The following is a 13,675-nucleotide window of genomic DNA, read 5'->3' as shown; positions in this document are numbered from 1 at the left end:
TCTGTTAAGTTAGTGATGGCCATTTTAGACTGGAAAGCTCAGATCTGAGAAAAGATGTGAGGCTGATAGTTTTCCATGTGACCTGTGAAAGGATAACCGTCGACTTGACACTACAGTACCATTGATAGAAGCAATTTATTTTAATGCGTACAGATGAGGTCAATTATATTGGTACCACTTGTATTTAGCAGTAGAGCAGAATGTTCTGTTTGCTCTTGCAACTTACTACAGGTGAGAAATGAGACTCATCGCCTCCAAATTAATGAATAAGCTAGTCTAGGCCATTTTTGACTTAAGTGAAAAATATGAATTTCAGTTTTGATTTGGTCCTGTGAAGTGTAAACAAGTTATTTATTTTTTGAAGTGAATCATGCAAGGGTGCCAATATATTTGACCACATCTAAAAATGAATTACTCATTTGTTTCAAACAAAATAACTCAATTTGTTGTTACTGACAAAAGGTTACTGAACCAATGCTTTATTACAAAGGAGGCAAAACAGGCTTTCAGACAGGCACAAAAATACTCTTATTTACATTATTGTCAGCAAATTGGAGGACTTAAACAACAGACAGACATTTAAACTTGGGCACACAAGTAGTATTTCCTTTCTGTGCAAGAACATTAAAAAAATGTGCACCTACCCGGAGTAATATTGGTCAGTATTGAGTACATTTTACTAAACTAACAAGTAATACAGACTCCTACCAGTAACTACTGTATATTTAATCTCTTGTATAATTCAGAGAATTGAGTTGAACTGAAAGATCTTGCGATGTCAAACGTTAAGTGATTTTAAAACAGACTATAAAGCTTCCTTGACCCACTCCATTTTTGCCATGACCTTCTCAAACATGATACTGTCCATTTTTCACCACGTAGCAGAATAGTTTAAACAAAGTGAGGTCAGGGATGGGTTAGATATGCAAGTATTAAACATTTTCCTTGTGGAACCACTTTTTACTACCATCAGTTTAAAAACAGCCGTAGTGGATGCGTTCATCATAAAATAATTACATCTAAAATAGGACTTTGGAAGACACTGCTCTGTAGGGTTTAAGACGTGTTCAGACCAGAAAAGAGCCTGGATCTGTACTACTTGAGGGACCTGATATCAAAGCAATAGGAGTTAACCTCTTATTGGTGGTGTTTGGACTAGTGTGTCCAGGTGGGATCAGCACAGATCAGTCAGGACTCAGGAGCAGGTCAGCAGCACCAACATCCCCTTCAGTTTAGCCAGATGTTTCTTCATCAGGTGGATTCCTCTTGGGCCTTCACTACACTGCCGGTAAAGGGATTAGAAAATGGGACGGCAACTAGCACAGCACTGTTAAGAACGTTTATAGAAGTTAAACAAACAAATGGGGATGTAACTAGCAAATTGACAAAATACGGATACTTTGAAAATGTGCTTGGTTTAGGACTTCTTGTTCATGAAACCTACTCAGATCCAAAGAGATACTGTGAACAGAGTGAGATGGAGGACATTCGCCAACGGCTTATGCAGGATTGGTTAAGTCTTGTGAGCAAACACAGACCTCCAAACACCCAGAACCTATTGGCCCCTGTCGGTCTGTCCGTCCTACAGTCCATCTGTAAGTCTTACCTGCTGTTATCTCCTGTAGAGGCCTCTTCAGCAGGCTTCTCCTTGTCCGACTCCTGCTTCTTATCATCAGGACTGGAGTCACCATTCATATTGTTATCTAGAGCAAGCGTCACACACACACACACACACGTCAGGAACAGACGCAAACACACACTTTCAGTTTCAGCCTGCGTTAATAATCCAAACAGAACCATCCTCTTGCCCAAACACACATTATTTTTCCAGCTCTCGTTTTACGACCCCAACTCTGAAATCTCCTGTAGGAGTTAGGAGGGGGATGACATGTGATACACTCATGCCTATATCTGGGCCAGGCGGAGACTAATCTGATTTTCCATCCATTGGAAATGCCTGTTTCATAGAGACACTTGTCTGAGGTATGGCTAAGTGGTACGGATGTGGTCCCGACTAGAACACAACCCTCCTGATCATGTTAATACTTACGGAGCCCATCATAAAAAAGGGCATAATGCCTACAGACCGGTCATAGTCTGAAAACTTATGGGGATCACAGGAATTGAATTCTATGGTGATAAGGCTGCTGCTGCATTTTACATTGGCTGTTTGAAATGACTCAAATCCAATTTTTTTGCATACCTGATTAGAATCTGGTATTTTTCCTGCAGTCTGAACAACCAAAAATCACATGAATCTGATATTTCAAGTAACATTTCAAAAACCACCTTTGTATGTGGTTTGAAATCAGATTCAAATCTGTTCCCTGGCCATGTGATCAGTCAAATCTGATTTATTTCCTCTCAAGTGTTTTTTTTAGACTGTTATCTTGTTGCTTGCTGATACTCTTGACAGTTTTGACAAGAACATGTGGTAGCTAACTATTTTGTTAATTGTTTACAAACAAATTAGTGAACGTGCTAGAGAGCTAAACAGCTAGCTAGTTGACTGCTGTGGCTAGTCAAAAAGGACTCCTTTTCAAAGTTGGATCATATACTTTGAAACTTTAAAAAGTTATTTTTTTACTAGGGGTCACTCATATTACCGCCACACCGGCAGTCAAGACCGCAGTAAAATTCCAAGTAACCGTTCATGGTAATCTCCTTTTATGCACTCTGGACATGCTTTGGTATTACCCAACTTGCTAACTACCATCGGGTCCTAATGGCCTCCTACTCAGGGCTCTATTGTCGCTCTAACCACTCTGATGTCAATGCAAATACAATTGAAGATCACATCAAGCACCTTTAAGCCTATCTTACTTTTAAAACTCACCTCACGGTGAGGATTCATTTGAACAGTGTAAAACATGGTTGGACAGCTCTTTCTAAGGTCATGATTCATTTGAACAGTGTAACACATGGTTGGACAGCTCTTTCTAAGGTGATGATTAATTCAAAACTCCCATAAGCATATTGGAGCTGATGTATTGGCTTATGAGCCCAGGCCCCCAAAAAAAGAACATGGAATTAAGCTGTTATAAAATACATAAGCATATTACACATGGTAGAAAAACAAACCTGATTTAAAGATGTATTTGGTACATAATTGGTCTAGCCTATACAAATTCTAGTAATTGCTTTTCAGTGTGGACTGTATTATTATGCATACTGGATGGACTGGTTACCTTATGCTATGCTCCAAAATGTATACCATGAGTCTGGGAGAGAACGTACAGCCCTAGGCCATGCTGTTGGTTCATTGTGCAGGTCAGCTCACAGTTAGCCTACAATTAGTGAATTTGTATTTCATTTTGAATAGCCTAGTAATAGGGAATGTTCATAATTAATTGGGTGACATGCTTGGAGTGAAATAAGTATTCTTATATTTATTTCTCAGCTGCTCATATTAAAGCACATGCTGGCTAGAAACCCCAAGTAGCTTACAAAGCGGTCCGGTGGGAAAGTAGCTTACAAAACGGTCCGGTGGGAAAGTAGCTTACAAAACGGTCCGGTGGGAAAGTAGCTTACAAAACGGTCCGGTGGGAAAGTAGCTTACAAAACGGTCCGGTGGGAAAGTAGCTTACAAAACGGTCCGGTGGGAAAGTAGCTTACAAAACGGTCCGGTGGGAAAGTAGCTCACACAACGGTCTGGTGGGAAAGTAGCTCACAAAACGGGCTGGTGGGAAAGTAGCTTACAAAACGGCTGGTGGGAAAGTAGCTTACAAAACGGGCTGGTGGGAAAGTAGCTTACAAAACGGGCTGGTGGGAAAGTAGTTTACAAAACGGGCTGGTGGGAAAGTAGCTCACAAAACGGGCTGGTGGGAAAGTAGCTCACAAAACGGGCTGGTGGGAAAGTAGCTCACAAAACGGGCTGGTGGGAAAGTAGCTCACAAAACGGGCTGGTGGGAAAGTAGCTCACAAAACGGGCTGGTGGGAAAGTAGCTTACAAAACGGTCCGGTGGGAAAGTAGCTTACAAAACGGCTGGTGGGAAAGTAGCTTACAAAACGGTCTGGTGGGAAAGTAGCTTACAAAACGGTCTGGTGGGAAAGTAGCTTACAAAACGGTCTGGTGGGAAAGTAGCTTACACAACGGTCTGGTGGGAAAGTAGCTTACAAAACGGTCTGGTGGGAAAGTAGCTTACAAAACGGTCCGGTGGGAAAGTAGCTTACAAAACGGTCCGGTGGGAAAGTAGCTTACAAAACGGTCCGGTGGGAAAGTAGCTTACAAAACGGTCCGGTGGGAAAGTAGCTCACAAAACGGTCCGGTGGGAAAGTAGCTTACAAAACGGTCCGGTGGGAAAGTAGCTCACAAAACGGCTGGTGGGAAAGTAGCTTACAAAACGGTCTGGTGGGAAAGTAGCTTACAAAACGGTCTGGTGGGAAAGTAGCTTACAAAACGGTCTGGTGGGAAAGTAGCTTACACAACGGTCTGGTGGGAAAGTAGCTTACACAACGGGCTGGTGGGAAAGTAGCTCACAAAACGGGCTGGTGGGAAAGTAGCTTACAAAACGGCTGGTGGGAAAGTAGCTTACACAACGGTCTGGTGGGAAAGTAGCTTACAAAACGGTCTGGTGGGAAAGTAGCTTACAAAACGGGCCGGTGGGAAAGTAGCTTACAAAACGGGCCGGTGGGAAAGTAGCTTACAAAACGGGCCGGTGGGAAAGTAGCTTACAAAACGGGCCGGTGGGAAAGTAGCTTACAAAACGGGCAGGTGGGAAAGTAGCTTACAAAACGGGCTGGTGGGAAAGTAGCTTACAAAACGGGCTGGTGGGAAAGTAGCTTACAAAACGGGCTGGTGGAAAAGCGCAGCCTCCATTCGCTATTCCAGTGAAGACAGATTACATATTTTTTCCCCTGCCCATTTGATAAATGGAACATTCTAAATCTAAACAAATGTTACATATTAGTAAAGACCAGATTAAATTGAGAATAGTCTGATGGGTGAAAATATGAGTTGATGAGAGAACAGCTGTGCAGCCTGAGGCAAGTAACAGAGCGCACGCTTTTCAAAAAAATACTTTTTCAAATCATCAATAGCCTATAGTCGCATCATGCAGCACATATACGTTCTGATTTCTAAGATATTCTAATGTTTGTATCATTCACAACTAAAGTTCCCAAATAACTCTAAATCTAGCATATAAAACCAGTTTTAAATGGTCACTTTTATGCTCAACATACATACTTCATATGCGCACTCGCTCCGTAATGGGAAAAATATCCTTTCTATTTTATGCAGCTAAGTTCAATTATATTCTTCTTACTATAAAATCATAGAACATAAAATAATGCGATGGGACTTCTATATTATCAGCTAAATGAACAAGCCCATGGCATGGAGCATAGCCAGTTAAAACCTCCCTGGGCTAGGTGGGACGTTTGCGTCCCACCCTAGTCAACAGCTAGTGGAATCGCGTGGCGCGAAATACAAATACCTAAAAAATGCTGTAACTTCAATTTCTCAAACATATTACTATTTTACACCATTTTAAAGACAAGACTCTCGTTAATCTAACCACATTGTCCGATTTCAAAAAGGCTTTACAGCGAAAGCAAAACATTAGATTATGTCAGGAGAGTACCCTGCCAAAAATAATCACACAGCCATTTTCAAAGCAAGCATATGTCACAAAAACCAAAACCACAGCTAAATGCATTACTAACCTTTGATGATCTTCATCAGATGACACTCCTAGGACGTTATGTTATACAATACATGCATGTTTTGTTCAATCAAGTTCATATTTATATCAAAAACCAGCTTTTTACATTAGCATGTGATGTTCAGAACTAGCATACCCACCGAAAACTTCCGGTGAATTTACTAAATTACTCATGATAAACGTTGACAAAATACATAATTATTTTAAGAATTATAGATACAGAACTCCTTTATGCAAACGCTATGTCAGATTTTAAAATAGCTTTTCAGCGAAAGCACATTTTGCAATATTCTGAGTACATAGCTCGGCCATCACGGCTAGCTATTTTGACACCCACCAAGTTTGGGGCTCACTAAACTCAGAATTACTATTAGAAAAATTGGATTACCTTTGCTGTTCTTCATCAGAATGCACTCCCAGGACTTCTACTTCAACAACAAATGTTGTTTTGGTTCCAAATAATCCATAGTTATATCCAAATACCTCCGTTTTGTTCGTGCGCGTTTTGTGACAAAACAATTCAAAATATTCCATTACCGTACTTAGAAGCATGTCAAACGCTGTTTAAAATCCCTTTTTATGCTATTTTTCTCGTAAAATAGAGATAATATTCCAACCGGGCAACGTTGTATTCATTCAAAGGCTGAAAGAAAAAAAATGGACAAGTCTCGTGAATGCGCATCTCAGTCCACTGTCCTCACAAGCCTTAGAAAGTGTCACGTTACAGCACAGATGCTGTATTTTTGATAGAGATGCAACAGAAGGACAACAAATTGTCAGACAGGGCACTTCCTGTATGGAATCTTCTCAGGTTTTGGCCTGCCATATGAGTTCTGTTATACTCACAGACACCATTCAAACAGTTTTAGAAACTTTAGTGTTTTCTATCCAAATCTACTAATCATATGCATATTCTCGTTTCTGAGCAAGAGTAGTAACCAGTTTAAATCGGGTACGTTTTTTATCCGGCCGTGAAAATACTGCCCCCTAGCCCCAATAGGCCTACAGTAGCCTGGCCAACTCCTATGCTGTTCTTCTGAAATACATTTTCTTCATATCATGTTTCTTTAGACCTGACTAAAATAAATGGATTTATTGCGATGGTGTACATTAAGTTGATTTAGACTTTTTTTAAATGTAACTGTTCCAAAAGGGGCGAATCAGCAGCTTGTATGTGAGGAGGCATGGAGATGCTAAAGGCGTTTGTTAATTAACGGTCAATTACCGTGAAACCGGCAGTCTTTGCATGACAATAACCTGCTGACCAGATTTCATGACCTCCACAACCCTAACACTGATTTTGAACATTGAAAGCAACTGGAAAATGTCCATGGCAGGCATTGTTGTCACCTTAGCTTGCTACTCTTCTGGAGTGATAGGAAGCACGTCACGAACACCACCCGTCGTTACTATGACAACTAGAGTAGCCAAGTCAGAAAATGACTGTTGTCTGAACACACACACAATTCCAATTTGGTCACATGTAACTTGCCATTTGGACAGTCAGTATTCCAAAACTGACTTAAAAAACAAAACTGATTTGTGCATTAAGGCCTGCAGTGTGAACAAGGCTTTAGTCTACGCACGTGGCCTAACCGGTCATAGAGGGTGGCCAATGACGTGACCAGAACACCAAAGCCTATATGATCAGTAGACAACACTCTTTTCATACAGGGATGAATGCACAATGCTAACGCCAATTTTCATTCCAATGAATCTCCCATTGACAACATGACGATTTATGCAAAAGTTGCGTGTATTTCCAGTCTGGATCCAACCCACCATAACTGATTAAATACAGTGTCAAATCATAATATGATATGCGGGCATACAGTGAGGGAAAAAAGTATTTGATCCCCTGCTGATTTTGTACGTTTGCCCACTGACAAAGAAATGATCAGGCTATAATTTTAATGGTAGGTTTATTTGAACAGTGAGAGGCAGAATAACAACAAAAATCCAGAAAACGCATGTCAAGAATGTTAGAAAATTATTTGCATTTTAATGAGGGAAATAAGTATTTGACCCCTCTGCAAAACATGACTTAGTACTTGGTGGAAAAACCCTTGTTGGCAATCACAGAGGTCAGATGTTTCTTGTAGTTGGCCACCAGGTTTGCACACATCTCAGGAGGGATTTTGTACCACTCCTTTTTGTAGATCTTCTCCAAGTCATTAAGGTTTCGAGGCTGACGTTTGCCAACTCGAACCTTCAGCTCCCTCCACAGATTTTCTATGGGATTAAGGTCTGGAGACTGGCTAGGCCACTCCAGGACCTTAATGTGCTTCTTCTTGAGCCACTCCTTTGTTGCCTTGGTCGTGTGTTTAGGGTCATTGTCATGCTGGAATACCCATCCACGACCCATTTTCAATGCCCTGGCTGAGGGAAGGAGGTTCTCACCCAAGATTTGACGGTACATGGCCCCGTCCATCATCCCTTTGATGCGGTGAAGTTGTCCTGTCCCCTTAGCAGAAAAACACCCCCAAAGCATAACGTTTCCACCTCCATGTTTAATGGTGGGGATGGTGTTCTTAGGGTCATAGGCAGCATTCCTCCTCCTCCAAACATGGCGAGTTGAGTTGATGCCAAAGAGCTCCATTTTGGTCTCATCTGACCACAACACTGTCACCCAGTTGTCCTCTGAATCATTCAGATGTTCATTGGCAAACTTCAGACGGGCATGTATATGTGCTTTCTTGAGCAGGGGGACCTTGCAGGCGCTGCAGGATTTCAGTCCTTCACGGCATAGTGTGTTACTATGGTCCCAGCTGCCTTGAGATCATTGACAAGATCCTCCCGTGTAGTTCTGGGCTGATTCCTCACCGTTCTCATGATCATTGCAAATCCACGAGGTGAGATCTTGCATGGAGCCCCAGGCCGAGGGAGATTGACAGTTCTTTTGTGTTTCTTCCATTTGCGAATAATCCCACCAACTGTTGTCACCTTCTCACCAAGCTGCTTGGCGATGGTCTTGTAGCCCATTCCAGCCTTGTGTAGGTCTACAATCTTGTCCCTGACATCCTTGGAGAGCTCTTTGGTGTTGGCCATGGTGGAGAGTTTGGAATCTGATTGACTGATTGATTCTGTGGACAGGTGTCTTTTATACAGGTAACAAACTGAGATTAGGAGCACTCCCTTTAAGAGTGTGCTCCTAATCTCAGCTCGTTACCTGTTTAAAAGACACCTGGGAGACAGAAATCTTTCTGATTGAGAGGGGGTCAAATACTTATTTGCCTCATTAAAATGCAAATCAATTTATAACATTTTTAACATGCGTTTTTTTCTGGATTTTTTTGTTATTCTGTCTCTCACTGTTCAAATAAACCTACCATTAAAATTATAGACTGATCATTTCTTTGTCAGTGGGCAAACGTACAAAATCAACAGGGGATCAAATACTTTTTCCCCTCACTGTAACTAGAATTTGAGCTAATTCTCCTAAAGTTATCACTGCCTGACTTACGCAAAAATCAGATGTGTGCTTCTCAGAAGTTGGCATTAAGCCAAGAGCAGATACGTAACTACCTATACTAAGTGAGTGTTTGCCTTTCATCACAATATGTTCCCACAGTAATTGTTTATGTAAAAAATGTAATTACTAAATAACATTCTAAACAAAAGGGCACAGATCTGTTAAGTCTCAGAGTCGGTCTGGCCTTTCTCTATACTGGCTGGTGAAGAGTTTCTCCCAAACAATGAGTCTTTTGGACAGAGATTCACAGGATATGTCACAGCCACACAATGAGCATTGTAGAACACTGAGGAAGACACACATCCTTCTGAATCTGTAATGTGTGATGAGTTGACGCTAGAGGTCGACCGATTAATCGGAATGGCCGATTAATTAGGGCCGATTTCAAGTTCTCATAACAATCGGTAATCGGTTTTTTTTTTTACACTTTTATTTAACTCGGCAAGTCAGATTAAGAACACATTCTTATTTTCAATGACGGCCTAGGAACGGGGGTTAACTGCCTTGTTCAGGGGGGATTCGGGGATTCGTTTTTGCAACCTTCCGGTTACTAGTCCAAAGCTCTAACCACCTGCCTTACATTGCACTCCACGAGGAGCCTGCATGGCAGGCTGACTACCTGTTACGCGAGGGCAGCAAGAAGCCAAGGTAAGTTGCTAGCTAGCATTAAACTTATCTTATTAAAAACTATCAATCTTAACATAATCACTAGTTAACTACACATGGTTGATGATACTACTAGTTTATCTAACATGTCCTGCGTCGCATATAATTGATGTGGTGCCTGTTAATTTATCATTGAGTCATAGCCTACTTCGACAAACGGGTGATGATTTAACAAGCGCATTTGCGAAAAAAGCAGTCGTTGCACCAATGTACCTAACCATAAACATCAACGCCTTTCTTTAAAATCAATAAATAACTATATATCTTTAAACCTGCATATTTAGTTAATATTGCCTGCTAACATGAAATTGTGTCACATCTCTAGCGTTCATTGCACGCAGAGTCAGGGTATATGCAACAGTTTGGGCCGCCTGGCTCGTTGAGAACTAATTTGCCATAATTGTACGTAATTATGACATAACATTGAAGGTTGGGCAATGTAACAGGAATATTTAGACTTAGGGATGCCACCCGTTAGATAAAATACGGAACGGTTCCGTATTTCACTGAAAGAAAAAAAACGCTTTGTTTGAGACGATAGTTTCCGGATTCGACCATATTAATGACCTAAGGCTCGTATTTCTGTGTGTTATTATGTTATAATTAAGTCTATGATTTGATAGAGCAGTCTGACTGAGCGGTGGTAGGCAGCAGCAGGCTCGTAAGCATTCATTCAAAACAGCACTTTCGTGCGTTTTGCCAGCAGCCCTTCGCAATGCATTGCGCTGTTTATGACTTCAAGCCTATCAACTCCCAAGATGAGGCTGGTGTAAACGATGTGAAATGGCTAGCTAGTTAGCCAGGTGCGTGCTAATAGCGTTTCAAACGTCACTCGCTCTGAGACTTGGAGTGGTTGTTCCCCTTGCTCTGCATGGGTAACGCTGCTTCGAGGGTGGCTGTTGTCGATGTGTTCCTGGTTCAAGCCCAGGTAGGAGCGAGGAGAGGGACGGAAGCTATACTGTTACACTGGCAATACTAAAGTGCCTATAAGAACATCCAATAGTCAAAGGTATATGAAATACAAATCGTATAGAGAGAAATAGTCCTATAATAACTACAACCTAAAACATCTTACCTGGGAATATTGAAGATTCATGTTAAAAGGAACCACCAGCTTTCATATGTTCTCATGTTCTGAGCAAGGAACTTAAACGTTAGCTTTTTTACATGGCACATATTGCACTTTTACTTTCTTCTCCAACACTTTGTTTTGCATTATTTAAACTAAATTGAACATGTTTCATTATTTATTTGAGGCTAAATTGATTTTATTGATGTATTATATTAAGTTAAAATAAGTGTTCATTCAGTATTGTTGTAATTGTCATTATTACAAATAAAAATAAAAAAGTTTTAAAAAAAAAGCAAAAAAAAAATATTGGCCGATTAATAGGTATCGGCTTTTTTTGGTCCTCCAATAATCGGTATCGCCGTTGAAAAATCATAATCGGTCGACCTCTAGTTGACGCTCATCACATCTAGGATTTCTATCAGATTCCCAAGGAGGAATATGTAGAGCGTTGACCCTAACCACAGATACTGGGGAATATTTCTTTCTGAAGGTTTCTGTAGGCTAATCTGATCTGAGACCAGTGCTTTTGGACAACTTCTAAACCCAGCTATTGTGAGTGATCAGGTATCAACCACATGACTCCAAATTGCATTAGCCCACTGAGCTAAAGCCTTGGGTTTAGCTCTAGGTCCAGACATACAGTCAGTAGTGTGTCACCAAACCACCTCCCTTACATTCATCACTTATCTGCCACTCCAAAAGACCCCAGTCCCACTCCCATTGTTGTGTTTTTCTCCCTGTTCTCGCTCAGCCTTCTTCAAAGCACCACTCTTGGCTTTACTAAGTTGACTAGTGTGCAGTTTACCAGTGTGGATATAGGAACAGAGCCCCAGTCCCTCTCTCCTCACAGTACCTGTGTTGTTCTCCCTGGCCCTCTCAGCCTTCTTCTGGGCTCCCTTCCTGGCCTCCTCCTGCTGCTTCTGCTCTGCTATGGACTTGTTGAGCACCTGGCTGAGCAGCTGGTCCCCCTCCCCCAGCAGGAACATGCTCTTAAACTTGTTGTACAGCATGGTGGACTTGTCCATGATGTCCTGGCTGGCCTTGAACCTTCGGATCTGCCCACCCATGGAGAGCAGACAGTAAATACAGAAGATATAGCTGGTCCCCTGTAGCTCAGGTGGTAGAGCATAGCGCTTGCAACGCCAGGATAGTGGGTTTGATTCCCGGGACCACCCATAGGTAAAATGTATACACAAATGAGTAAGTTGCTTTGGATAAAAGAGTCTGCTAAAGGACATATATTATTATTAGAATATCAATAGCATTTCACTTATTAAATCTCCAGATCAGGCAACAAAGAGCAGCATGTACATGGGGTATAAAGTATGCACGAACATATAAACATGCACCCACAGTTGCATACAATTAGCAGATGTTCTTATGTACTCTTATAATGTGATGACCTAAGCAGAAGGAGAGGCCCAAGTGGCAGCAGGTGTGAGTCTATGTAGGGGAAGCTCTACCCTTAACCCCAGCAGTCAGGGTCAGCACATGAATTCTGGGACACTTTTAGTGACATTCACACTTCAACATTAACTCAGGACACAACAGCTGTGTGGAGAGACTAGCATAATGATTGGTCACTTGGTTTATGGTGAAACAAAAGGCATTGAGAACAGTGTGTGTGTGTGTGTGTGTGTGTGTGTGTGTGTGTGTGTGTGTGTGTGTGTGTGTGTGTGTGTGTAGGGGGCAGCTCTGACAGACGTTACCTTTTTGAGTGTTGCAATGAGGTCTGAGTGTTTCTGCAGGTGCTGGGTGGTGACCTGTAGCATGCCCAGCTCATCCAAAGCCACCAGACACTTCTTCACATCCTACACACACACACACACACACACACACACACACACACACGAGACGCAGACAAGAGACAGACACGCAGAGAACAAACTATTTATCTTCTTCAACCAGGTGAGTAACAGCCTATTAAACAAAAATAGGTCTTACCCCCCCAAAAAATAATAACAATATTGTGCAAGGCTGGGGTCAATTCCATTTCAATTCAGTAAGTTAACCGAAATTGGCCATAACCCTTGATGGTTTTGTCCCCAATATAGCTGCTGCTGGTTGTGTCCCCAATATAGCTGCTGCTGGTTGTGTCCCCAATATAGCTGCTGGTGGTTGTGTCCCCAATATAGCTGCTGCTGGTTGTGTCCCCAATATAGCTGCTGCTGGTTGTGTCCCCAATATAGCTGCTGCTGGTTGTGTCCCCAATATAGCTGCTGCTGGTTGTGTCCCCAATATAGCTGCTGCTGGTTGTGTCCCCAATATAGCTGCTGCTGGTTGTGTCACCAATATAGCTGCTGGTGGTTGAGTCACCAATATAGCTGGTGGTGGTTGTGTCACCAATATAACTGCTGGTTGTCACCAATATAGCTGCTGGTGGTTTTGTCCCCAATATAGCTGCTGCTGGTTGTGTCCCCAATATAGCTGCTGCTGGTTGTGTCCCCAATATAGCTGCTGCTGGTTGTGTCACCAATATAGCTGCTGGTGGTTGAGTCACCAATATAGTTGGTGGTGGTTGTGTCACCAATATAACTGCTGGTTGTCACCAATATAGCTGCTGGTGGTTTTGTCCCCAATATAGCTGCTGCTGGTTGTGTCACCAACATAGCTGCTGGTTGTGTCACCAATATAGCTGCTGGTGGTTTTGTCCCCAATATAGCTGCTGGTGGTTGTGTCACCAATATAGCTGCTGGTGGTTGTGTCACCAATATAACTGCTGGTTGTCACCAATATAGCTGCTGGTAGTTTTGTCCCCAATATAGCTGCTGCTGGTTTTGTCCCCAATATAGCTGCTGC

At 42.0% G+C, this 13,675-nt stretch overlaps 1 protein-coding gene across 3 annotated transcripts in view; it reads right to left on the bottom strand.

Annotated features, from left to right (window-relative positions):
* Positions 1 to 442: 442 nt before the first annotated feature.
* LOC115202287 (PC4 and SFRS1-interacting protein-like) overlaps positions 443 to 13,675 on the bottom strand; it is a 30,312-nt gene continuing 17,079 nt past the window's right edge. For 2 of the 3 annotated variants that reach the window (XM_029766347.1, XM_029766349.1), the window contains 4 exons: positions 12,586 to 12,687; positions 11,730 to 11,931; positions 1,607 to 1,703; positions 443 to 1,277 (listed from right to left, as the gene is read on the bottom strand). In XM_029766347.1, the coding sequence (XP_029622207.1) occupies positions 1,196 to 1,277; positions 1,607 to 1,703; positions 11,730 to 11,931; positions 12,586 to 12,687 (483 nt within the window). In that variant the 3' untranslated portion in view covers positions 443 to 1,195. Of the gene's footprint in view, positions 1,283 to 1,606; positions 1,704 to 11,729; positions 11,932 to 12,585; positions 12,688 to 13,675 lie in introns of all 3 variants that reach the window. The other variant, XM_029766348.1, reaches the window with a different exon arrangement.

This window comes from Salmo trutta, chromosome 11 (genome assembly GCF_901001165.1).
Source record: "Salmo trutta chromosome 11, fSalTru1.1, whole genome shotgun sequence".
Classification (NCBI taxonomy): Eukaryota; Metazoa; Chordata; class Actinopteri; order Salmoniformes; family Salmonidae; genus Salmo; species Salmo trutta.
Note: the sequence above shows the minus strand (reverse complement) of the source record. Positions and strands in the feature narration are given on the sequence as shown.